We start from the raw sequence: 27983 nt of genomic DNA, 5'->3' as shown, positions 1-27983 counted from the left end.
AGAACTTGGACTCAGTGTAAGATATTGGAGGCAACATGATAGAAAGGGCATAGATTTTAAAATCAGACATACTGGAATTTGAATTACAGCTCTAATATTGAATAGCTATATGACTTTAGGCAAGCTCCTTGAACTCTATAAACTTCAGTTTTCTTATGTGTAAAGAAAGTGTAATGACCCCTGTCTCACAGAAAAACTGGCACATGGTCATGGTCCGATAGCTGTTAGCACCCCCCCCCATGTCACCCACTCAACACTTACTGGGCACTGATTATGAAACATTCTTTTCTGGGGACACCAAGATAAAGGTCACTTCACTTCCTTTTAGGGACTTATGGATTAGCAAAAGTGACACAAATACAAGGAGGTAAATAACAATACAGTGTAAACAGATAAATTACAGTTCTAGTTGCCAAGTACAATAATAGCAGGATGAACACAGTGCTGTGGGAATGCAGTGCAGGTGTGACTAATAGTGCCTAATGGAATGAGGGATGGCTTCCCTGCAAAGCTGTTCAGCCCAATTTTTAGTTCTAATGTAGCTTGAAAGAAAGTAGCAGGAAATGGGGAGAAGACTTTTTAAGGGCGAACAGCTGAGAAGCTTTTGCTTTTATTTTCCTAGACAGTGTTCCAAGGGGCAACAGTTTCAAGAGAAGGTGTTTGTTTAAGGAAAATGACCTGTGGGGGTCTGTTACTGAGGAGAAGTATGGAATGAAGTGAGAGGCATTTAAGACGATTGAGAGGAAAGGCAGTAATTAAGAGTTTAAGGTTCCAGAGGAGGTAAAATCTGGAGCCCAGATTAGGGGTTTACTGCTAAACAGGATACAAAATAATCATTTCTCTAACATTGAGGGGAAAGACGGGGGACTTCCCTGGCCGTCCAGTGGTTAGGACTCCACGCTTCCACTGCAGGTGGCCCGGGTTCAGTCCCTGGTCAGGGAACTTAGATCCCACAAGCTGCATGGTGTGGCCAAAATAAATTGAGGGGAAAGAAAAAAAGATACAAATAGACAAAAATAATTTACATCTAAAAAGAGGATAGAAGTCCATTTCTGGAAATTGCATTCTCGCTGTATGTAATTTTTCTTGGTTTTTATAAACCAAGAATATTTCCTTAATATGTTCACAACAAATTTGAGGAGCTAATCCCTACAACGGATAGAGTTGCCAACTGTTGGTGAAATGGAAGCAACAGAAATAAAGAGCCTCCAAGCCCTCCCCTCTGCACCTGGGCAAAGGGGGTGCTGGCAGCTGCGGCAGCAGGAGAGGACAGTGACAGGAAGCGGCCACCTTCTCTCACTTGCTTTCACCTTCTGTTCTTAACTGCTTACTATATGAGCCCCTATTGCCCACTCTAATCTTCATTTGCTCCAATCCACACACGAGCATACCGCATGAAGCAATTTTCCAACCTGAATTTTGCCCACTTCTGAATAGAATTGGCAGCCCATGTGGCAGCTGTGCTGACTTAATGGACCCAAAAGCATTTGGCTGCATCACACTCTCTCCTGACCTTTGCAACCAGCAACTCTCCCTTTCTGGGATAATATCCCACAGTTACTTCCCTGGCATGCACCTGCAGGAAGTAGACCTTCTGAAATGAGACTTGCTGGCAGTGACATGGAGCTAGCATCTCTGCCTAGTCCCATGAGGAGCATGGTAGGGGGTAGACTCAGGCACTGGGAATTTACCAACTGCTTTATGCCTAATACCTCTTCAAATTGTACCATTTAATAAAATCAGATGAATTAATTAAAACCCTGCATTGTAGAGACCTTCAATTAATTGCTGCTTTCTTGCTTCTGCTCTAAGCACATGCCATGGTAACAAAATGTCTGTACAAATTGGAAATGGTCTCCTTGTCCTTTTACTATTAACATGAAAAATGTCTACATTTCCTGCTAGATCACACATTGGCCTTGTAAACTTTAGGACTTTTTTATAGCCAGGAAAAAAATTCCAGGGGAGGGTGAGTATCCCCATAAGGAGATCGAGTTTCTTCCAAGATAATGAAGAAAACAATTTCTCCTCAGAGGAATACTACAGAGGGATGAGAGCCCAGGAAGATGAAGAGACTCTGCTTCTTTAAAGAGAATGAGCAGACCTCACTGAAAAGAAGCATAAAAGAAAGAAAACTAACATTAATTGAGCACCTACTGTATGCCAACTACTGTGATAGATGCTTTCACAGGCCTTATTTCATTTAACCTTCACAACAACTTTGTGAGGTATTTGTCTACATTATAGAAGAGAAAACTGTGTCTTAAAGAGTTAGCTGGTTGGTCCCAAGGTCCCACAACTAGTGAGTGAGTAGTAGAGGAGAGTAAGGGAAAATCCGCAAAGATATTTGGGCAAGAGAATAGACCCCTCTTACCCCATTTTGAAACGAGTGGATTGGTTTCTTTTAAGACAGTCATTGATTCTTATAAAGCCACCAATCCAAGAAGATCAGGGCCCCACACTTATGACCTCATTTAGCCTTAATAACCTTCTAAAGGCTGTGTCTCCAAATACAGACACGTTGGGTGTTAGGGCTTCAGAATATGAAGTTGGGGGAGTAGGGGGGACACAATTCAGTACAGCAGATGAGATGCATAAAATATGTGACTGTACACACAGCTGTACTTGCTGTTTGTAATACTGCTAGGAGGTTTGGATTCTTCAAAAACAGGAATTTTGGGAATTCCCTGGCAGTCCAGTGGTTAAAACTCTATGCTTTCACTGCCAGGGGCCCAGCTTCAATCGCTGGTCAGGGAACTAAGATCCCATAAGACATGTGGCGCAGCCAAAAAAAAAAAAAAGAAAAACAGGAATTTTGATAAATTCTATTTTGTACAATTTCCATGAAAAAAGTATATGATTTATTTATAGTTGTACATGCTGAATTGACTATAGTTTTGAAAGGAGGAAAATTTCATTTTGACTAAGCATCATTGAAAATACAAATCCTTCACTTAAAATTTAAATGTGATGATTAGAAGAATTTTCCACAGACTAACTTTTGACTTTGTACATTTCAAGCTTTGTTTCTCCTCTGCTCCCCAACATGTCTAAGACAGGGCACTATAGGATACATTCATATGGCTATAATAGCTCTGGCTCTCTCTGTTTTGTGTAAAGATGCTGGGTGAGTCAAGACATCGGGTTATGGGAGCGTTCCTGAAGCCATTCCTACACCACTAGCAATAAATTAACTATACACATAAGTCATTGCAAACCACATAAATATATCCCATTAAACCCAAACTAAATCTATCCACAACTCAATTTCCTCTTAGCCACTCCAGTGCCACCCAACACAAGGGGGATGTCTGATGGAGGAAAAGTCAGACTGGAGAAAAGTCTTAACTGAATATGGTTAAATATCTTTCTTTGCAAATTAGATTTTATATATATATTTTTAAAATATAATATATATATTTTTACAAGGGGGTATATATATATATATATATATATATATATATATATATATATATATATATATATATATATATATACCCCCTTGTAAAATAATGTTAGGGCCCCTCCCAGGACCTTGGAAAGGGTCTGTCCAAGTGAGGGACTTTGAAGATTTATGATTAGCTTCATTGTAAATTAGCATCCAAAGAAAGATATATATTCAAGTTGCTCTAAGTGATCAGCAAAAGCTTCATAAGGGAGGTAATATATGAGCTGAATCTTTAAAGGTACTGAAGGGGGAGGACATTTCAGGAAAAGTGATTGCATGTACAAAGCCAGAGAAAGGTAAAAGAACACATGGTCTTGGGGAACTATAAATAGTTTACTATGTATGTAGGGCATCTGAGGAAATAGTGGGAGATGAAGCAGCAGAGGCAGACCTGCAATTGAAAGACATCAGGCTCTTGGAAAGTCATGGAAACTCTCACTCATATTCTTCCCTAAGCTACCTTAAGTTCTCTTACCTTCATTGGGAGGAAGAAGTTAGTTTTATCCGTTCCTGTTATGGGTGTGATACAACAACTAGACAGGAAATCAGGAAAGATAAAGAAGAACTCAACACAACCATCAACCAAGAGGATCTAACTGACATTTATAGAACACTTCACCCAATAACATCAGAATATACATTCTTCTCAAGCACCCATGGAACATATACCAAGATATACCATATAAAAATGATGGAATAGGCAATGCTGAGCTACCATCACTCCACAGAAGCATAGAAAAACAAACAGAAACTGTCAGAAACAACTTGTCAAAACTCTGGAAAACAGTCAAAGGTTTACAGCAATCAAACAAATGCCAAATCAAGGAAAAGTCAACTTTACAATGATAAGAAACCATAGTGAGTTACCACTTCATACCCGTTAAGATGGATATTATTTTTTAAATGGAAAGTAACAAGTGTTGGTAAGGACATGGAAAAATTGGAACCCTTGTGCCTTATTGGTGGGAATGTAAAATTGTGCAGCTACTGTGGAAAACAGCTTGACAGTTCCCCCAAAAGTTAAACAGAATTACCATATGACCCAGCAATTCTTCCTCTAGGTATATTCCCCAAAGAATTGAAAGCAGACACTTGTATATCAGTGTAATTACAGCATTATTTTAAAAAGCCAAAAGGTGGGAACAACCCAAATATACATCAAAAGATGAATGGAAAAACAAATATGGTATTTACATACAATGGAATATTACTCAGCCTTTAAAAGGAGTGGAATTCTACTACATACTACAATATGGATAAACCTTAAAAACAGTATGCTAAGTGAAATAAGCCAGTCACAAAATGGCAAACAATGTATGATTCCACTTATATGAGGTACTTTGAATAGGCAAATTCATAGAGACAGAAAGTAGATTTAGAGTTTACCAGGGGTTAGGGGGAGGGAAGAATAGGGAGTTATTGTTTAATCGGTTTGTAGCTTATGTTTAAGATGATTTAAAAGTTCTGCAAATGCATAGTGATGATGGTTACAGTTTTGTGAATGTACTTAATGCCACTGAACTGAACACTTAGAAATGACTAAAGTGGTTTAAAATTTTTTTTTCAACAAGGTGTTGGAAGATATAGTTGAAGAAATCTCTAAGAAAACAATTAATAGGTAGAGAGATGAGAAATGGAAAAGAGAAAAATAAGAAAATTAAACAATCCATGAGGTCCAACATCCAAAAAAATAATTCCTGAGAAGAAAATTAAGGAGAGGATATTATCAAAGAAATAATAAAAGAAAATCTCCCCCAAACCTAAGGACATAAATTTCCAGACTGATAGGGCCCACTGGTTGCCCAGCACCATAAAGGAAAAACAGATCTCAAGTCATATTATAAAACTTTAGAGCAAAGGGGAAAAGAAATTATTCTAAAAGCTATAAAGCTTCTAGGGAGAAAAATTTGGGGTCACACAAAAAGGTTCTAAAATCAGAATGGCTTTGGACTTCTTATCAACAATACTGAAAGCTTGAAGACATTGGGCCTTGAATTCTATACGCAGCCAAACTACCAATCAATTGCAAGGATAGAATACAGACATTTTCAGGCATGCAAGTTCAGGAATCTTGGAGTAGGTACCCAACAAAACAAGGGCAGTAAATCCAGAAAGCAGAAGACATATGATCCAGGAAACAGAGGATCCAATGCAGGAGAGAACAACAGGGATTTCTCAGGATGATAGTGAAGAGAAGGTCCCATATACCAGCTGTACAGAGGCCTAGAAATCAAACAGTCCAAATTGGAGAGCTTCAAGGGAAAGGTTCTGAGGAGAAGATGGAATTCACAGATTGCCTGGTGTGGTTGACAATACTGAGAAGAATATTACAGTTTTGTCAAAGAGTGTGGCATGAGTTAGTGATAAATACATGGGAATTGATACGCATTAAGGATAAGTACATAGAAAGCTAAACAACATATATAAGGTGAGGTAATTATTAATTCCAGGAAAATAATTTCCAAGGAAGGAAAAGTAGCCATACTATATAGCAGCTGGCTCAGCTGTGAACAGTATTTGTTGTCACCATAACTTTAAACACTGAATGTTAATTTGGCCAACAATTCTGGGATAATTAATTGTGGAGTATAAGACAAAGTGAAATGTGTGTGTAGATGGATGTGGGAGATAGTAGTAGGACTCAATTATACTCTTCCATAGAAGGAAGTCAGTAGAGCGTATCGAATATTGAAAAACAACTACCAATCTTCTCATTTTATTTGAATATATACAGGGAAATACTAGAAGTGACTAAAAGAATGAAATGTGGCTGTTTGTTGGAAGTAGAAATTGGAAATGTGAAGGGTTAAGTCAGAGAACTACTGTGTGTCATTGTAAGACTTAGGTAATGTTTGACTTTGTAAACTATGTGCATGTTATTAAACTATTACTTTGATCAAAATACAAATGAAATAAATAAAAGTTAAGGGTCATATCAAGGTGTACCGTGTAATCCTAGTTCAAATGCAATGCCCCCTGGGATAAACTGTTAAAGGAAAATAACAGCTCATGGTAAAAGTAAAAAGATACCTAGCTTTTTAATGGTAGGAGAGCTTTATGGCATTTTTACTTGCCCTTGTCCTACTCCCATCCCAACTGGGCAGCACTCTCGAAAATATGTTCCTAGTGTAGAACCCTGGACCATGGTTCAAGAGGGAAGAGAGTAGACCTTATTTGAAAATTACTGTGTAGATCTATTCTAACCTGTCAGGGGCTACCTGGATGACAGATGCAGGGTACTCATCTCTGTTACACCTAACTTGAAACCCAACTAGGTCATAAAATTGGTGAGCATTGCTTGAAAACATCGTAATGTAGATGAACAACCCACAGATGCCTGAGGCAAAATATTGCAGTTTAGACATAAAATAGACAACCTAAGGCCTGGGAGGAAAAGCCAGAGAGAGTGTTTCTTTGGAAAATGAAGGCAGTCAAAAGCACCTGTGTATATGGGGAAATGCCTAGGGCACATAGCATGCTCAGAAAAGACCTGAGAGGACCTTAAAGACTGAAAGAGGTGTTTTTTGTCATTTTTTAAAACTCCTGACATTCAAGGAAATCTCTCTCAAAATGCTAGCAATTCACTAGAAGCTTCAGGCACAAGATCAGTGAACTTGAAGATAGGACGATTGAAATTACCCAGTCCAAGGGACAGAAAGGAAAAAGAATGAAGAAAGGAGAACAGAGCCTAAGGGACCCATGGGACACCATTATGGGAGTCCCAGAAGAAAAAGAGAGAGAAAGTCAGAAAGAATGTTTAAAGAAATAAAGGCCGAAAGCTTCCCAAATTTGATGAAAGACATTATCTACACATCCAAGAAGCTCAATGAACTCCAAGGAGGATAGATGCAAAGAGATCCACACCAACACTCATTACAATTAAACTCTTGAAAGACAGACAAACAGAGAATCTTGAAAGCAGCAAAAGAGAAGCAACTAGTCACATACAAGGGGTCCTCAATAAGATTAAAAGCTGATTTCTCATCAGAGACCATGGAGGCCAGAAGGTGGTTGGATGACATAGTTAAAGCACTGAAAGAAAAAAAAACTGTCAATTAAGAATTCTATATTCGGCAAAGTTCTTCTTCAAAATTGAGGGAGAAATTAAGACATTCCCAGATAAACAAAAGTTGAGGGAGTTTGTTAACACTAGACCTACCTGAGAAAAAACGGGGCAAAAAGAAGTCCTTCAAGTTGAAATGAAAGGACACTAGACAATAATGTGAAGCTATATGAAGAAATAAAGTTCTCTGGTAAAGAGAACTACATGGGCAAACATAAAAGCTAGTATTGCATTTTTGGTTTGTAACTCCACTCTTTCTTTCCTACATGACATAAAAGACAAATGCATAAAAATAATTATAAATCTGTTATTGGGCACACAATATCTAAAGATGTAATTTGTGACAACAACAACATAAGGAAGCGGATGGAACTGAATAATAGCAGAGTTTTTGTATGCTATTGAAGTTAAGTTGGTATCAATTCAAACTATATTATAATAAATTTAGGATGTTAAATGTAATTCCCATGGTAACTACAAAATAAATGTTCTTTGAATGTACAAATGGAAATGAGAAGAGAATCAAAAAGGTTCCCTACAAATAATTAACTAAATACAAAAGAAGACATTAATGTAATAAATGAGGGACAAAGATAGTATAAGAAATGGCAGAAAGCCTTCCTTATTAGTAAACACATTAAATGTAAATTAATTAGTGTCCAATTAAAGGCAGAGATTGGGCAGAGTGAATTAAAAAAGGAAACCATGGTGCAACTGTATGCTGTTTATGAGAAATTTACTTTGGATCCAAAGAAATAAGTAGGTTGAAAGTGAAAGAAAGGATGGAAAAAAATATTCCATGCAAATGGTAACCAAAAAGAGCTGATGTTGGCTATACTAATATCAGACAAAAATAGACTTTACGTCAAAAAGTGTTACAAGAGACAAAGACATTATATATTGATAAAAGGATCAATTCATCAGGAATATATAACAATTATAAACCTATTTATACTATACAACAGAGCCCCAAAGTGTAGAAAGCAAACATTTACAGAAATGAGAAGAAAAATAGTTCTACTGTAATAGTTGGAGACTTCAAATACCACTTTCGATAATAGTTAGAACATCTAGACATAAGGGCAATAAGGAAATAGAGAACTTGAATAGCATTATAAACCAATTAGACCATAAAGATACGTAGAGAGAACATTCCCCCCAACAACAGCAGAATGCACATTCTTTTCAAGTGGACATAGAACATTCCCCAGGATTGACCATATGTTGGGCCACAAAACAAGTTTTGATACATTTAAGAAGATTGAAATCATTCAAACTGTCTTTTCTAACCAAAATGGAATAAAGCTAAAAAAACAGCAACAGAGGGGAAAGTGAGAAGTTCAAAAATTTGTGGAAATTAAGCAACACAGTCTTAAAACAACTAATGGATCAAAGAAGAAAACACAGTGGAAATGAGAAAATACTTCGCAATGAATGAAAATGAAAATGCAACATATAAAACTCATGAGATGCAGCAAGAGCCATAATCAGAGGGAAATTTATACCTGTAAATGCCTACATTAAAAAGAAGATCTCAAATCAATAAACTACTTTTACATCTTGGAGAACTAGAAAAAGAAGAGATAACTAAATCTAAAACTAGCAGAAGAAAGGAAACAACAAAGATTAGAATAGAGATAAATGAAATAGAGAATAGAAAAACATTACAGAGAATGAACAAACCCAAAAGTTGGTTCTTTGAAAAGAGGAACAATGACTTCCCTGGTGATGCAGTGGTTGAGAATCTGCCTGCCAATGCAGGGGACATGGGTTCAAACCCTGGTACGGGAAGATCCCACATGCCACAGAGCAGCAAAGCCCATGCACCACAACTACTGAGCCTGTGCTCTAGAGCCCATGAGCCATAACTACTGAGCCCATGTGCCACAACTACTGAAGCCCATGCACCTAGAGCCCGTGATCTGCAGCAAGAGAAGCCACCGCAATGAGAAGCCCGCACACTGCAACAAAGAGTAGCCCCCACTCACTACAACTAGAGAAAGCCCACGCACAGCAATGCAGCCAAAAATAAATAAATGAATACTTTTTTTAAAAAAAGAGCAACAAAATTGACAAACCTTTAGCTAGACTGATAAAGGAAAAACGAGGGAGAGAGAGAAGACACAAATAACTAAATTCAGAAATCAACGGAAGGACATTGGGACTTCCCTGGTGGTCCAGTGGTTAAGAATCTGCCTTACAATGCAGGGGACGCAGGTTCAACCCCTGGTCAGGGAACTAAGATCCCACAGGCCGTGGGGCAGCTAGGCCCAAGCACCACAACTACTGAGCCCATGTACCACAACTAGAGAGCCCGCATGCTGCAACTACAGAACCCACATGCTCTGGAGCCCACACGCCATAACTAGAGAGCGCATGTGTCGCAACTACTAGACCCACACACTCTCGAGCCCGTGTGCCACAACTAGAGAGAAGCCCCGCATGCCACAACTAGAGAGAAGACCGTGTGCCACAATGAAGAGCCCACATGCCTCAATGATAGATCCCAAATGCGGCAACTAAGACCCAGTGCAGCCATAAATAAATAAATAAATAAATAAATAAATAAATAAATAAATAAATAAATAAATAAAATTACTGCCAAACTTACAGAGATTTTTTTTAAGATTATAAGAGAATGCAACTAACAATTGTATGCTAACAAATTAGATAGCCTAGATGACATGGACAAATTCTAGAAATAAAAAAGTTACCAGAACTGACTCAAGAAGAAATATAGCATCTCAATAGATCTGTACCAAGTAAAATATTTAAATTGAATTAGTAATGAAGAACCTCCCAACAAAGAAAAGTCACAACCAGATGGCTTCACTGGTGAGTTTTACAAAACATTTAAAGAATTAATACCAATTTGCCTCAAACTCTTCCAGATAACTGAATAAGATTGAACACTTCCGGGTTTCCCTGGTGGCGCAGTGGTTGAAAGTCCGCCTGCCGATGCAGGGGACACGGGTTCGTGCCCCGGTCCAGGAAGATCCCACATGCCGCGGAGCGGCTGGGCCCGTGAGCCATGGCCGCTGAGCCTGCGCGTCCAGAGCCTGTGCTCCGCAACGGGAGAGACCACAACAATGAGAGTCCCGCGTATCGCAAAAAAAAAAAAAAAAAAAAAAAAAAAAGATTGAACACTTCCCTACTCATGCTAGGAGGCCACCATTGCCCTGATACCAAAGCCAGATAAAGACCTAAAAAGAAAAGAAAATTACAGCCCAAAATATCTTATGATTTTAGGTGCAAAAATCCTTTAACAAAATACTAGGAAACCGAATTCAACTGCATATTAAAATGACCACGGGGAATTTAACCCAGGTGTGCAAGGATGGTTCAACACAAGAAAATCAATCAATATAATACATCACATTAATATAACAAAGGGGAAAAGCTACATGATCATCTCAATTGATGCAGAAAAGGCATTTGACAAAATCCAACACCCACTTATGATAAAAGCATTCAGAATGCTAGGAATAAACAGAAACTCCTCAACATGATAAAGGGCATTTACGAAAAACCTACAGCTAACATAGTCAATGGTAAAAGATGAACACTTTCCCTCTAAGATCAGGAATAAGACAAGACACCCACTTTTACCCTGCTATTATATGTTATACTAGAATTTCTAGCCAGAGCAATTAGACAAGAAAAAAAGAAATAAAAGGCATTAAGATTGGAGTGCAAGTAATAAAACTCTCCCTATTCACAGATGACATGATCATACATATAGAAGATTCCAAAGAATCCACATGAAAGATACTAGAGCTAATGAACAAACTCAGCAATTTTGCCGGTTACAATACACACACAAAATCAAATGTGTTTTTATACACCAGCAATAAACAATCCAAAAAATTTTAAGAAAGCAATTCCATATAGCATCCCAAAGAATAAAGTACCCAAGAATAAATTTAACCAAGGAGGTGAAAGACTGGTACACTGAAAACTACAAAATATTTGCTGAAGGAAATTAAAGAAGACCTAAATAAATGGAACAGCATCCTGTATTCACGGATTATAAGACTTAATATTGTTAATATGTCGGTACTGCCCAAAGCAGCCTATAGATTCACTGTAATGCCTATCAAAATCCCAACAGCCTTTTTTCGCAGAAATGAAAAGGCCAATCCTCAAATTCATATGGAATTTCAAGAGGCCCCAAATAACCAAAACAATCTTGAAAAAGAACAAAGTTAGAGGACTCACTTCCCAATTTCAAAACTTACAACAATGCTACAGTAATCAAAACAGTGTGGTATTGATAGAAGGACAGACATATAGACCAATGATATAGAATTGTAAGTCCAGAAATAAACCCATACATCTATGGCCAATTGATTTTCAACAAAGGTGCCAAATTCATTTAATGGGGAAAGAATTATCTCTTCAACAAATTGTGCTTGGACAACTGGATATCCACATGCAAGTCCAACAATGAAGTTGGACTCCCTACCACACACCATATACAAAAATTAACTCAAAATAGATCACCAATCTAAATATAAGACCTAAAACCATAAAATTCTTGAAGAAAACATAAATCTTCATGACCTTGGAATTGGCAGTGGATTCTTAGACATGACAACAAGAGAAAAAAATAGAAGAATTTGACTTATCAAAATTTAAAACTATTGTGGATCAAAGTGCATTATCAAGAAAGTGAAAAGAAAATCTATAGAATGGGAGAAAATATTTGCAAATCATCTAATAAGGTTTTAATATTCATAATATATAAAGAACTCCTAAGCTCAACAAGAAGACAAATAACCCATTTTAAAAATAGGTGGGCTGGGTGCGGAGCAGCGAGGTGAGGGGATCGTGCTGCGAGGACAGCGGGCCTGCCTTGGCGGCTGCCGCAGATCAGATCATAAACTCCTGTGGGCCAGCGCAGCCACAGGGAGCACCCTCTGGCCAGCAGACAAAGGGTTAACGTGCTGGCGGTGACCGCGGGCCGGGTGTGAGAACCTTGGCGCGGAGTCCGCACTGCAGGTGCGCTCAGGTGGGCGGAGCGAGCCAGCTGGCGGGGACCTGACCAACCGGCCAAGGCTCCCCTTCCTCTGCAGGGGTCGCTCGGCTCCCTCTGCAGGCGCCCTCTTTTCTAACTTGAGGGCAACAGGTGGTGCCTGTGGACCGAGGGAGAGCCTGGCTCCGCCATGCTGGGAGCGGCAGTTACTCTCACCAGTTAGGGCACGGGGGCGCATGTGGCATGGACGTGCAGATGACCAATGAGATTTGGGCTCAGGGGTGGGCCCTGTGGAGTGGGCATGGTCATAGTCTGGAGCCACGGTTTCTACTGAGGCAACTGCCAGAGCTGCGTGGAGAGCTAAGCTGAGCAGTGGTGGGGTGCTTCTCTGACCCCACGTAGAAAAGCCTACCAATGCTTTCTCATTTGGATCCAGGCTCCAGTTCGGGAGTCTGGTAGCTGGATCCCCTAGGAAGAGAAGTTCTCAAGCAGTAAGAAGAAAGCCTTTCGATTTGGAACACTTCTTTGCAGCTGGAAATGGGGAATGGACTGTCAGACCAGACTTCGATCCTGTCCAGCCTGCCTTCATTTCAGTCCTTCTACATTGTCATTATGGGTTTGGACTCTGCTGGAAAGACAACTGTGTTATACAGGCTGCAGTTCAATGAATTTGTAAATACCGTACCTACCAAAGGATTTAACACGGAAAAAATTAAGGTAACCTTGGGAAATTCTAAAACAGTCACTTTTCACTTCTGGGATGTAGGTGGTCAGGAGAAATTAAGGCCACTGTGGAAGTCATATACCAGATGCACAGATGGCATTGTGTTTCTTGTGGACTCTGTTGATGTTGAAAGGATGGAAGAAGCCAAAACTGAACTTCATAAAATAACTAGGATATCAGAAAATCAAGGAGTTCCTGTGCTTATAGTTGCTAACAAACAAGACCTGAGGAACTCATTGTCTCTCTCAGAAACTGAGAAATTGTTAGCAATGGGTGGACTGAGTTCATCAACTCCCTGGCATTTGCAGCCCACCTGTGCAATCATAGGCGATGGACTGAAGGAAGGACTTGAGAAACTACATGATATGATAATTAAAAGAAGAAAAATGTTGCAGCAGCAGAAAAAGAAAAGATGAATGGTTATAACCTTTTAGGTCTGTGTGGAGTAGGTTTTCTGTGGTCTGATTTTGACAAATGGAAGAGTGTCTACAGCCTGGTTTGCCTGCCTGCCCTCCTGGATGCTGTTAAAGCTTTGTTTTGTTGAACAATCAGATGTCCAACTCTGTTGCCTTGTGGAAGATCAGTAAATGCAGTGCTTCTTACAATGGCCTCTTCTCCCTACCCCACAAATCTTTTGGTACTACCATCTTGGGAAGCCAAGCAAAGATAGAAAATTGACCAGAAAACAGCTGTGGAAATTTGATCTGAAGTTAGTGAAATAAAACTTTGAAGAGTGTCTGCCTAAAAAAAAAAAATGGGAATGCACAGAAATCTCTTGCATTCCTATACACTAATGATGAAAAATTTGAAAGAGAAATTAAGGAAACTTTGCCTTTAGCAAATTTTCCTTTTGCTACACCTGAATCAGCCATTCCATCCCAGTCCTCCAAACTCCCAAGTTTCTGACCACTATCAGTTTTGTAGGTCTGCTAATTTCCTGCTGTTAACCCCCAAACAGATTTTTCTACACTTTTGCCACTCTACCCCCAACAGGCATTTATTCTGAAAAGTGGCAGCATCCTGTTTTCTCATGTGGAGTAATAATCTTTGATGTGTGTTTAAATTTCAGTTATTCTTATCGCTGATTTGGAATAGAGAAAAGATGAGAACTGGTTAATATTTCTAGCAAATTGCTCTCAAACCTGCTGTACTCAAAAAACAAAGCACCTAAAGAATATACAATGGAGAAAAGACATCTCTTCAGCAAGAGGTGCTGGGAAAGTTGGACAGCTGCAGTAAATCAATGAGGTTAGAAAACACCCTCACACCATATGCAAAAATAAACTCAAAATGGCTTAAATACTTAAACATAAGGCATGACACCATAAAACTCCTAGAAGAGAACATAGGCAAAACATTCTCTGACATAAATCATACCGATGTTTTCTTAGGTCAGTCTCTGAAGGCAATAGAAATAAAAGCAAAAATAAACAAATGGGACCTAATCAAACTTATAAGCTTTTATACAGCAAAGGAAACCATAAACAAAATGAAAAGACAACTTACAGAATGGGAGAAAATATTTGCAAATGATGCAGCCAACAAGGGCTTAATTTCCAAAATACACAAATAGCTCATACAACTCAACAATAAAAAAACAAACAACCTAATAGGAAAATGGGCAGAAGACCTAAATAAACATTTCCCCAAAGATGACATACAGATGGCCAACAGGCACATGAAAAGATGCTCAACATCACTAATCATTAGAGAATTGCAAATCAAAACTACAGTGAGGTATCACCTCACACCAATCATAATGTCCATCATAAAAAAATCTGTAAACAATAAATGCTGGAGAGGGTGTGGAGAAAAGGGAACCCTCTTGCACTGTTGGTGGGAATGTAAATTGATACAGCCACTATGGAGAACAGTATGGAGGTTCCTTAAAAAACTAAAAATAGAACTACCATATGACCCAGCAATCCCACTACTGGGCATATACCCTGAGAAAACCATAATTCATAAAGAGGCATGTACCACAATGTTCACTGCAGCTCTTTTTACAGTAGCCAGGACATGGAAACAACCTAAGTGTCCATCAAAAGATGAATGGATAAAGAAGATGTGGCATGAATGGATAAAGAAGATGCGCCACATATATACAATGGAATATTACTCAGCCATAAAAAGAAATGAAATTGATTTATTTGTAGTGAGGTGGTTGGACCTAGAGTCTGTCATACAGAGTGAAGTAAGTCAGAAAGAGAAAAACAAATACCGTATGCTAACACATATATATGGAATCTAAAAAAAAAACAAACAAAAAAAGTGGTTCTGAAGAACCTAGGGGCAGGACAGAAATAAGGACGCAGATGTAGAGAATGGACTTGAGGACACGGGGAGGAGGAAGGGTAAGATGGGACAAAGTGAGAGAGTGGCATGGACATATATACACTACCAAATGTAAAATAGATAGCTAGTGGGAAGCAGCCACATAGCACAGGGAGATCAGCTCAGTGCCTTGTGACCACCTAGAGGGGTGGGATAGGGAGGGTGGGAGGGAAGGAGATGCAAGAGGGAGGAGATATGGGGATATATGTATATGTATAGCTAATTCTCTTTGTTGTAAAGCAGAAACTAACACACCATTGTAAAGCAATTATACGCCAATAAAGATGTTAAAAAAAATTGGCAAAGGAATTAAATAGACATTTTTCCAGAGAAGATTTACAAATGGCCAATGAGCACATGAAAAGATGCTCAACATCATTAATTATTAGGGAACTGCAAATCAAAACCTCAATGAGAAACCACTTTATGCCTACTGGGATAACTATAATTTTTAAAATGAAAATAGCAGGTGTTACTGGGGATGTGGAGAAATTGGAACTCTTGTAAATTGCCACTGGGAATGTAAAATGGCACAGCCACTGTGGATAATAGTTTGGTGGTTCCTCAAAAAGTTCAGTATAGAATTACCATATGACCCAGCAGTTACACTCCAAGTTATTACCCAAAAGAACTGAAAACAGGGACTTAAACAGATACTTGTATTCAGTGTTTACTGTAGCATTATTCACAATAGGCAAAAGATGAAATAACTCAAATGTCCATCAGTAGGTGAATGGATAAACAAAATGTGGTATATCCATACAATGAAATACTATTCGGCCATAAAAAGAAATGATGTTCTGATATAAGCTACGACATGGATGAACCTTGAAAGCATTATGCCAAGTGAAATAATCCAGACACAAAGGGACAAATATTATGTACTTCCACTTACACAAAATATCTACAGTAGACAAATTCATATAGACAGAAAGTAGGTTAGAAGTTACCAGGGATTGGGGGAAGGGGGAATGGGGAATTATTGCTTAATGGGTACAGAATTTCTATTTGGGGTGATAGAAAAGTTTTGGAATAGATAGTGGTGATGATTGCACAATATTGTGAATGTAATTAATACGCTGAATATTATACTTAAAATGGTTGCAGTGGCATATTTTATGTTTTATATACTTTATCACAATGATATTAAAATTTTAAAAATAAAGATAGACCATATCATGGACCACAAAAGAAATCTCAGCAAATTTAAAAGAAGGAAATCAAACGGTATATTTTCTGATCAAAATAAAATCAAACAAATTAATAAAAGATAATAGGATAATCTCCAAACATTTAGATACTTAAAGAACACACTTCTGAATAATCCATTTGTCAAAAAGCAAATTTCGTGGAGAATCAAAAATTACATTAAAATAATTTAAAATGAAAATACAACATATCAAAATTTGTGGGACACAGCTAAATCAGTGCTGAGAGGGGAATTTACAGCACCAAATCTTTTTTTAAAAAAAGGATAATCTCAAATCAATAAATTAAGTTGCCACCTTAACATACTAGGAAGAGCAAATTAAATGAAACTGAAAACAATAATAATATAGGAAATGAAACAGAAAGGTGGTTCTCTGAAAATGTCAGTAAAATTGACAAATCTCTAGCAGGACTGACAAATTTAAAAACGGAGATGACATAAATTGCCAAAATCAAGAGTGAAGTGGGGTATCACCACAAACCCTACAGACATCAAAAGGGTAATAACAGAATACATCTAACAACTCTACACACATAAACTTGACAAGTTAAATAAAATGAACTGCTTCCTCAAAAACCACATACTACTGCAACTCGCCAAATATGAAATTATTTGAATAACCTATAACTATTAAGGAAATTGAATTTGTATTTGAAAACTCCCAAAAAAGAACTCTCCAGGCCTAGATGGTTTCACTGGAGGATTCTACCAAATGTTTAAAGAAGAATTCAAACCAAATCTATACAATCTTTCCAGAAAATAGAAGAGGAAGAAACGCTTCACAACTCATTTCATTAAACCAGTGTTATCCTGATACCAAAACCAGACAAAGACAGTACAAAAAAAGGAAAACTACAGACCAGTATCTCTGCTCTGTGCATTCCATAGCTGAAAGACATAGCAAGCAGCATCTGAGGAGCATACAAAACAAAAAGGAAAAAATAAAACCGTCCCTATTTGCAAATGACATTATTGTCTACAATACAATCCCAAGGAATCTACAAAAACCTCCTAGAACTAATAAATGTTTTCAACAAGGTCTCAGGATACAAGATTGACATACAAAAATCAATTGTATTTCTATGTACTATCCATGAGCACATGGAAACCAAAATTTAAAATATAATGCAATTTATAATCAGCTTTTAAAAAATGAAATACTTAGGTGTAAATCTAACAAAATATATACCAGACTTGTATGTTAAAACTGCAAAACCCTGATGAAAGAAATCAAAGATCTAAATTCATGCAGAGACATACCGTGTTCATGGATTAGAAGACTCCACGTAGTAAAGATGTCAATTCTTTCCAGATTTATGTACAAGTTTAAAATAATTCCTATCAAAATTCCAGTATGTTCTTTGAAAATATAGACAAGATTATTATAAAATTTATATGGAAAAACGAAGGAACTAGAATAGCTAAAACAATTTTATAAAAGAAGGATGAAGTGGGAGGAATCACTTTACCAATTTTAAGACTTAATATATAGGTACAGTAATCAAGACTGTGTGGTATTGGCAAAGGAATAAACACATCAAAGAACAGAATAGAGATCCCAGAAACAGACCCGCACAAATACAGCCAACTGATTTTTGACTAAGGTCCAAAAGCAATTCAATGGAGGAAAGACAGTCTTTTCAATAAATAGTGCTGGAGCAGTTGAACTTCCATCAGCAAATTGGTAAATTTAGTTTAAGAAAAAGTAGAAATCTATTTTACTGTTTTTGCAGCTTCTCTGTAGATTTGAAAATTTTCAAAATAAAAAAATTGGGGAAGAGACATATAAAATATATTGCAATTATATTAATTTACAGTGGAAGATATACCTGTTGGGTAACCACAATAGTCTTATCTACTCCAAGGGCATTTCTTTCCCAGGATCAAGGGACCTAGGAAACTGAATTCGTAAGTCAGAAGTTTACTTGATGAGCATGGAATCAGAGTGAAGGAAGTGACTGTTTCATAATTGAGTCTACATCCTTAGGGACCACAATATGTGTGTCTGTCATATACGTGGTCTACCCAGCTCCCTCTGCTCTCCAGCCACTGCACAAATGTACACACTTCCCTCTCCCATCCCTTCCTGTCCCTCTGCATAGTGAGGAGTGGGGGGTGCTGGACAAACAGTAACATATCTTCACTCTCTAATCCCTCTTTTTCAAATAACTTGTACACCACCTTTCTGTAGCACATTATTCTTCAGACAGTTTACAGTAAAACTGATTAGATTGCAGCTTTCTTCAAGTACATTCCAGTCTTGCAGATATGCCCTGATCACCTTGATTACGCTTGGATATTTCCCAAGTCTCCATCAGCAACACATCTACAACCATGTCTTTGTGTTATTTCACTCTCAGAATCATTCTGAGCCTATCTCCAAATTCCCAGGTCACCTTACTGCAGCCTAGACTCTAACTACACTTATTTCTTTAGTTTGATTTATTTTGCCAAAGTCCCATCATAGACAGATTTTTTTTCAAGGTGTTGACAATATTACTGCTTCTTTTGGTGTCTTTGCCACTGCTCTACAAATGTATTTTTGCAAACAGTATGAGCTAAAGAAGGTATAATAGATGAAATGATAAAATTAGATTTTATATATATATATATATATATATATATATATGAAAGTGCTTTGAAAGTTAAAAGCACTGAACAAGTGTAGGAGATGATTATTGCTGTAATTTAATAGGTAAAGCCACTGGCTGCTTCAGACCAGACCTCAGAGGAGAGGAGCACTTGAGGATACTCCAGCCGGTCTGCTCTGTAGTTTTTCCACCTCACATTTCTCTCCCATTTTCAGTCATGTGATGATTAAGTCTCTGGGGAATGAATCATGGTGCCAAAGCCACAGAGACTGATTTATAAAGCAGACCTCAAGGTGGTCATTTATAATGAGCAGTATATTAGGCAAGACAAGCCTTTCATCAACAGCATAAAGGCCCTCCTGGCTGGTGGGTCGTCCCAGTCAAGAAACCAGTTATACACCATAAAGCTGCTCAGCAAACACCTAATTAGAACAAAAGGAATTGGATGGTCTCCAGAGTTTTGTTCTTCTTTTAATCAAGCCTAGGTACCTGAGAAATTGCCCTTCTCCATACTAGGAATAGTTCTGTCTACAGAAGCAAAGACGCCATTGTCCAAAAATAGACAGTCCTCTCCATGGTCGTTTCTGGAGATGCACTGACAGATTTTCTCTTGTTCACCCATCTCACTTTGCCAGTCATCTAAGTACCTGTCTTTACAGCATTACCTCAAGACAATCATGTTACAATTTCTGGCATTACAGTTTACCTTAACATTAGTAACATTTTAGGGTGGTCACTTCTTGACACCTTAATATCTCCGTTTCCCAATATACAACGGGTTACCATGGCACGCAAGCCCCATTGTTTACCACTTCAAAATGTGCTAATCCAACAGTGCCACAAAGAAACTTATGCTTCACTTCTTAAACGTTTTCATCTTTTTCCCCATCTGCCAAACAGCCAAAGTGCACTCTAGTGCCTTTAGGATATTACCAAAAGCCAGTCTGTTGCTTTAGTGCAAAAGTGTGGGTGCTACCTGAAGGCAAAAAGGAATACCTGCAGGTCTGTACCCAGCACCAACTGTTTGGGAACCAGAAATCTAGTCTGCTAAAGTTCAAAGGGAATGGAGAAACCTGAAGCTTAGGAAAGGTAAATGATTCAATAGTATATATGAAAGTGCCTAGCACAGGCCCTCAATAATAGTTAGGAAAAAGAAATGAGCAAATTGTCCAAGGTCTCCCAAATAGTGAATGGTAGGGCCAAAACTCCTCACATAGTTGTTTCCCCACTAACACAGTGCCTCAAAAGTCATCCTGAAAAATATTTTGCTTTCCATCCTACTTTTCAAAAGTATTTTGTGGGGAAGAGCAGAGAGAAGCATCTGCTCCTATTTCATTGTAGACTGAAACTTGTTGACTTCAGCATCAGAGTAACTTTCTCTGAAGCCTTCCCTGAGCCCCTTCTTCTGAGCCCCAGCACCCTTTGATTAAATTCTGCGTTTTATCATCACTTGCACTTCCTTCTCTCCTATTTCTGGCCTCCTGAATATAAACTCTTGAAGTGTCCACTCACTCATCTTTATATGCCTCACAGTGAGGCCCAGCGTAGAGTCTGGCACATAGTAAGTACTCAACAAATTTCTGGTAATTTGAATTGAGTTCCATTAGCTGCAGCTTCTGTTATTCTCCATGATTTTTTGCCTGAGCCCTCTGTCTCCTGTCTCGATTCCTCTTAATAGTTTATACTATGAGCTGGGTGAAACTAGTTATGCTATCCTCAAGATTCCATGGAACTCTTTTCAAAATCTTTTCCTCCATTTTTCTTCACAACTCCATTTTTGGTGAACTCTGCTTCCATCACCCCTTTCATTCATTCATTCACTCATTCACTCACTCACAAATGCACAGTGAAGTAGACAGGGGGGCGCTACCTTTTAGAACTTGTAATCTCCTGGGAGATCAGCAGTAAACAAATAATAAAATAATTACAGATTGTGATAAGTGCTAAGGAAATAAACAGATGATACCGAGATCAGGACTGACCTCTCTGAGGGGATCAAATCTAGGTCTGAAGTACCAAAGCCATGAAGAACCCAGCCAGACAAAGCTGCATTCCAGGGAACAGCATGTGAAAAGGTAGGAAAGAGCTGGATATGCTCAAGAAAAAGCAGAAAGGTTGTGCAACTGGGGTGTATTGAGTGAGGTGGGGTCGGTGGGATGAGGTCAGATAGGCAGGCAGAAGCCACGCTATGTAGGAGACTTGTAGGCTGAGGTAAGGAGTGTAATCTGACTCTAATTGTAGTGGGGGTCGAAGAGTTTTTAAGCAGAGGAGTAACATAAGCGAATTGACATTTTCAGAAGATGGTGCTGACTGTTGTGTGGAGACCACATAGTGTGGGGACAAGAGAGGGTGCAGAGACCACTATCCAGGCTAATACACTGGTCCAGCTGAGGACTGCTGGGGCCTGAACTAGGGTGGTGGCAGTGAAGATGGTGTGATTCAAGAGATATTTTTGAAGTAGAATTGAAGGATTCTGGATTTGCTGATGATTTGAATGGGGAACCTCTTTGTTTTACTGTTTAGGAAGGTAAGGCACAGGAAGACTAAGTTGATAGGGAATAATTTTTGTGCTGTAAATGAACCCTGATTTCCTAACTGCTGGTCTCATGTTCTTTCTCTGCACTACTCTGCTTTTAATAATCTTCAGCAATTCTCACTACCTTTGTGTCTTCTACCAAATGCAATCATTCACCAAATCTAGCCCCCTCCTTTTCTGTGCCCCCTGAATCTCCTGCCTGCACTTGCCATGCCCATTCTGCTCTGGGTTATTGTGACTGCCTTCTGGCTGGCCTTTCTTCCTCCTTCCAGCCTTGTAGTGCAGGTCATTTTTCATGGCTTCACTTCAGCCGTGTCTCTAATAACTCTCCAGCAACTCCCTACTCATTCAAATGAAAATCCAGACTTTGGGCAGTGGCTTCACAGCACTTCCCCAGCTAGGTCCACCCAATCCTTCCTGTTTGCTCTCATCTCCCATTATAACCCAGCCCACATCTTCAATTTTAGCCTTTTTGTGGCTACCCCTCCCAGCTCTGAGCTATCAGGCCAGCTGCTTTGTGTATGAAATTCCCCTCTTTCGCTCTTTCTTCTTGACTAGCAAGTCATAGATATTTCCTGAATCATTTCAGTCATTCATTCTTTATTTCACCAAATAATAATTGAGTACCTCCTTTGGGCCAGACACTACTAGCTACTAGGCATGAAAAAATCAGTAGAGATGGTACCTGCCCTCAAGGAGCTTGCAGTCTGTTGGGGGAGGCAGATCTGTAATCAAATAATCACAATGTGTTGTATTAAGTGGCCCAGGGGCTATAGATACAGAATGCTGGAGCTACACACAAGAAGTAGCAACAAACCCTACTGAGGGAAAGAAGAAAGGCTTCACAGAGGAGGTGGCATTTGAATTGAGTAGAAAGGTATATAAGTATTTTTGCAGGTGAAGAGAGAGAATAAGGGCATTCCTGGAAGAAAGAATCCATTGTTATTTGATAATCATAATAGCTAGCAGGTACTGCTTTTTCAGGTATATATATATACTTGTGATAGGGCGGAATATGCTGGGATTATAGTGAAAGGTTCAGTATGGCTGAAGTATGGGACACATAGAAAAGCATATTGGAAAATGATAATAGAAGGAGAGATTGGGACAAGATTCTACAAGCAGTGGGAGCCAGGAGAGATCTTTTTTTTTTTAATTTATTTTTTGGCTTCGTTGCTGCATGCAGGCTTTCTCTAGTTGCAGCGAGTGGGGGCTTCTCTTCGTTGTGGTGCACGGGCTTCTCATTGTGGTGGCTCCTCTTGTTTCAGAGCACAGGCTCTAGGCACGCGGACTTCAGTGGTTGTGGCTCGCAGGCTCTAGAGCGCAGGCTCAGTAGTTGTGGCACACGGGCTTAGTTGCTCTGCAGCATGTGGGATCTTCCCGGACCAGGGTTCGAACCCATGTCCCCTGCATTGGCAGGCGGATTCTTAACCACTGCGCCACCAGGGAAGTCCCCAGGAGAGATCTTTAAAAGAGGGAGTGGCATGATCAGTTTTGGAACTGTGGCAGTTACAGTTGGTACACACGTTATAGAACCATGGAGGTGATTACAGAGGTCCCGTGAGAGATGAAGGCTTCAACCAAGGTGAAGGCAGAGGGAACAGAGAATAGGACATATCTACACTAAGACTGACAGGGTTGGGAGTCTGATTGGACATAGTGGAGTGGGAAAAAGCAGAATCAGGAGATGACTCCAAGATTTCTAACAGGATACCATTAAGTGGGATAGAGAACAGAAGAAGAGGAAAGGGTTTAAGACAGAAGATCAGGAGTTTATTTGGAGCAATTTGAGTTTGAGTCACCAATCAACATACAAGTAGAAAAGTTCAGGAAGCAAATGGGTACAAAAGTGTGGTGCTCAGAAGAAAGCTCGCCACTCACAGCATCTAAAAATTCATCCATTCTCTAAGCGCTATATCTCTTCTTATGTATTCTGAGTGTTATGCTCATTGTACACTTGTCTACCCTAAAAATCAGGGGTCCTCCTCAGTATGAAGCTTATGGCCTTGCGGTAGCCTACAAGACCCAGCATGATCTGCCCTCTATCACCTCTCTGACCTCATTTCCTACTGCTCTGTCCTCCACCACACTGTCCTACTTGCTGTTCTTAGAAGGTATCAGGCACAAGGCACACTCCCACTTCAATATTTTGCACTGGATGTTTCCTCTGCTTAGAATGCTTTACTGTGGATGTTCACATGACTAACTCCTTCAAGTCTTTGCTCAGTTGCAACTTTTTCAATGAGACTTACCCTGACCACCATATTTAATACTACAGTTGCCCATCCCCCCTCCCTGACCACTCACACTTTTTTTTTCACCAATAGCACTAATCATCTGCTAACATACAGTGTAATTTACTTATGTATTATGTTTATTGTTTATCAACTCTGTCTATCCTCTAGAATGTAAGCTTCTTGAGGGCAGAGATTTTTTTCTTTTATTCACTAATATATGTCAAGCACCTAAAACAGTGCTTAGAGCGTGATAAACACTCAGTATATTTTTATATTTGTTGAATAAATGAATGAGAGTATAGGTTCCTGCATCAGTCTCCCTTCTAAAATTTCTGTTTGCATGGGCCTTGTACCCTCAGGGCCAAATAGAAATATAGGAAGGGGAAATGAGTAGATATAAGAATAACTTAATGCCATTTGGCAGCCACACATTTCTGGTATATTAAAATAAAGCCTTTCTTAACTGGCCCCTTTCATAGTTTGTATGACTTATTGCTACTGTAGCAAATTACCACGAACTTAGTGGCTTAAAACAGCACAAATTTATTCTCATACAGCTCTGGAGGTTAAAAGTATAAAATGGGTCACAGGACCACATTCCTTCTGGAGGTTCTAGGGAAGAATCTGTTTTGTTGCCTTTTCCAGCTTCTAGAGGTCTCCTGCATGCCTTGGTTCATGGTTCCTTCCTCCATCTTCAAAGTACATCACTCCAACCTCTGCTTCTGTCACCACATCACCTCTCTGACTGTGTATTTCCTGCTTTCCTATTTCCCTTATGAAGATCCTTGTAATTACATTGAGTTCACCCATATAATCCAGGATAATCTCCCCATCTCAAGATCATTAATCATGTCTGCAAAGTCCCTTTTGCCATGTAAGTTAGCATAGTCACAGATTCTGGGTATTAGGACTTGGACATCTTCAGGGAGCAAGCATACAGACTAAGACACAGATTGTCAAGGGTTTGTTCAAAGGTGTAACCTAGTTCTGGAGACATGTGTAGATTCAAATGTTCTAGAGCAGCACTATCCAATAAAACTTTCACAATGATGGAAATGTTCTATATCTGCACTGAGCAATACGGTACCCACTAGCCACATGTGGTTATTGAGCACTTGAATTGTGGCTAGTGAGACGGAGGAACTACATTTTTCATTTTATTTTATTTTATTTTCACTAATTTACACTTAATAGCCACATGTGGCTAAGTGGTTACAGTATTGGACAACAGAGGCCTGCAGCTGGGGAGAAGGGACAGACAGTAAGGAAAATTTTTTGTCTAAGTTTTAACTTTAAGTAGAATTTTTTTTAAAAATACCTCCCTGAGATTTTATGACACCTGGTTTGGAGATTGAATATATATTATGTGAATGGCACAAAAAACCACAGGCCACGATTTTTAATTTAAAGTGGACCTAGGTTTGTGATGCCTCAAACACCAGGGAAAATCAAATTGAAAGCTTTCATGGGAGAATGCACTGTTACTCTCGGGCCACATGGAAATCCCACAGAGAGTTCTAACAAACTCCTTCATAATCAAAAGTCACAGTTTACACAAGAAAACCAACTTCCAGGAGGAAGCAGTCAACAGGGGAAAAAAAAGGTAAAACATAACTAGACCCACAAAGATTTTAGATATTTACATTATCATATACAGGATATTAAATAGATATGTTAAATACATTTACGGAAATTAAAAAGTACAGAGCAAAGAGCAAGAGACTATCAAAAATGACCTGCTACCGCATAGCACAGGGAGATCAGCTCGGTGCTTTGTGACCACCTAGAAGGGTGGGATAGGGAGGGTGGGAGGGAGGGAGACACAAGAGGGAAGAGATATGGGGATATATGTATATGTATAACTGATTCACTTTGTTATAAAGCAGAAACTAACACACATTGTAAAGCAATTATACTCCAATAAAGATGTTAAAAAAAATGACCTGCTAGGTTTGAAAAAGAACTAAATAGAATACCTAGAAATGAAAAATATAATAATTGTTATTAAAAACCTTGATGAAGTTTTATGCATCGGTTGAAGAGAAATTAGGAAACTGGAAAATACATCTGAAAAAAATCACACAAAATTCAAAAAAGAGGTACAAAGAGATGGAAAATATGAGTGCTTAAGAGATATGGAGAATAAAGCAAAAAGGCCCAATATTAATCTCTTTAGAATTCTACAAAGAAATAATAGGAAAGGGGGAGAACCATTCAGATAAATCATAGCTGGAAATTTTCCAGAATTTTGAAAAAACAAAAATCTGCAGGTTTGGGAAAACTAAGAAATTCTAGGCAAGATAAATAAAAAGAAATTAATATCTACATGCATCACAGTCAACTGCAGAACACCAGAGACACAGATAAGATCTTAAAACAAGCTAGAAGGAAAAGACTGATCACATACGAAATAACAACAATTAGACCAATAGGTGACTTCTCAGCAGCAACATTGGAAGCCATATTAGAATATAATGTTGAAAGTGCTTAGAGAAAATAATTTTCATCTTAAAATTATATATACTTTGGCCCACTCACTGATCCGCCACTGAGGACTCAGCAGCCTCCCCCTCAAGCCCCCTCACTTCCCGACTCCTGTCCCCCCCCACCTGCCTTCTCCAGCCGCCACCTTCTGCAGGCCATTTCCACCGAGGAAAAGGAATCGTATCATATGTCCGCTATCCAGAACCTCTGCTCTTTCGACCCCTTTGCTGATGCAAGTAAGGGTGATGATCTGCTTCCTGCTGGCACTGAGGATTATATCCATATAAGAATTCAACAGAGAAACGGCAGGAAGACCCTTACTACTGTCCAAGGGATCACTGATGATTATGATAAAAAGAAACTAGTGAAGGCATTTAAGAAGAAATTTGCCTGCAATGGTACTGCCCTTGAGCATCCAGAATATGGAGAAGTAATTCAGCTACAGGGTGACCAGCGCTAGAACACATGCCAGTTCCTCATAGAGATTGGACTGGCTAAGGATGATCAGCTGAAGGTTCATGGGTTTTAAATGCTTCTGGCTCACTGAAGCTTAAGTGAGGATTTCCTTGCAATGAGCAGAATTTTCCTTCTGTCCCTTGTCACAAGTTTGAAAACCTCACAGCTTGTATAATGTAACCATTTGGGGTCTGCTTTTAACTTGGACTAGTGTAACTCCTTCATGCAATAAACTGAAAAGAGCCAAAAAAAATATTATATATACTGTGAAACTGTCTTCAGAGAATAAAGGCAACATAAAGGCATTTTAATATAAAAAAATTTTTAAACATTTACCACCAACATTTGTCACTGAATAAGGAAAATTATCCAAAAAAGAAGTTCTGAGATATACAATAAAACATTAAGTAGAAAACAAAAGTTAAACGTGGGTAATATTAGAAATTTATAATTTGTGGGATTAAAAGAAGACAAAAAACACAGAATTTAAAGGCTTCACAATAGCAACTCATGTTGTTGAGGATTAGAGTCAAAACATTCTAGGGGTCCCTTTGAGAAGAGGGTACATATGTTAAGTAACTCTAGGTTTTATTGAATTAAGTAAGCATGTTAGAATTTCAAAGATAGCCACTAAAAGAAGAGAAAAAGAATGAATATCTTCCAAAGTAATAGAAGTGGAAAAGTGGAACAAGAAAAAATCAATTGATTCAAAAGAGGAAAAAACACAGCAAAAATGGAACTCATGGAATAAAATAAGACAATATAAATAAATCCAAATATATAGTGTTTTTCTTAAAATACAGTCTTGGAGGGGCTTCCCTGGTGGCGCAGCGGTTGCGCGTCCGCCTGCCGATGCAGGGGAACCGGGTTCGCGCCCCGGTCTGGGAGGATCCCACGTGCCGCGGAGCGGCTGGGCCCGTGAGCC

General features: G+C 38.8%; 2 protein-coding genes across 24 annotated transcripts in view; both read left to right on the top strand.

Annotated features, from left to right (window-relative positions):
* HDAC8 (histone deacetylase 8) overlaps nucleotides 1-27983 on the top strand; it is a 235475-nt gene that overhangs the window by 119135 nt on the left and 88357 nt on the right. The window contains exon 11 of one of the 23 annotated variants that reach the window (XM_028482223.2): nucleotides 26741-27310. The exons of 18 other annotated variants lie outside the window; for them this stretch is intronic. In XM_028482223.2, coding sequence (XP_028338024.1) covers nucleotides 26741-26833 — 93 coding nt within the window. In that variant the 3' untranslated portion in view covers nucleotides 26834-27310. Of the gene's footprint in view, nucleotides 1-2033; nucleotides 3316-5019; nucleotides 7879-12922; nucleotides 13944-24763; nucleotides 25894-26740; nucleotides 27311-27983 lie in introns of those variants that run through there. 4 more of the 23 variants (XM_028482218.2, XM_028482228.2, XM_007109820.3 and 1 more) reach the window with 4 other exon arrangements.
* LOC102978096 (ADP-ribosylation factor-like protein 4A) lies at nucleotides 13024-13626 on the top strand. The gene has a single exon (XM_007109824.4). It carries the CDS (start codon nucleotides 13024-13026, stop codon nucleotides 13624-13626), a length of 603 nt encoding a protein of 200 aa, XP_007109886.2.

The sequence above is a fragment of the Physeter macrocephalus genome, chromosome 21, assembly GCF_002837175.3.
Source record: "Physeter macrocephalus isolate SW-GA chromosome 21, ASM283717v5, whole genome shotgun sequence".
In the NCBI taxonomy this organism is placed as follows: domain Eukaryota; kingdom Metazoa; phylum Chordata; class Mammalia; order Artiodactyla; family Physeteridae; genus Physeter; species Physeter macrocephalus.
Note: the sequence above shows the minus strand (reverse complement) of the source record. Positions and strands in the feature narration are given on the sequence as shown.

What these genes read in the sequence shown, in the direction of transcription:
- LOC102978096 (XM_007109824.4), top strand. Translation starts at nt 13,024, where the DNA reads ATGGGGAATGGACTGTCAGACCAGACTTCGATCCTGTCCAGCCTGCCT.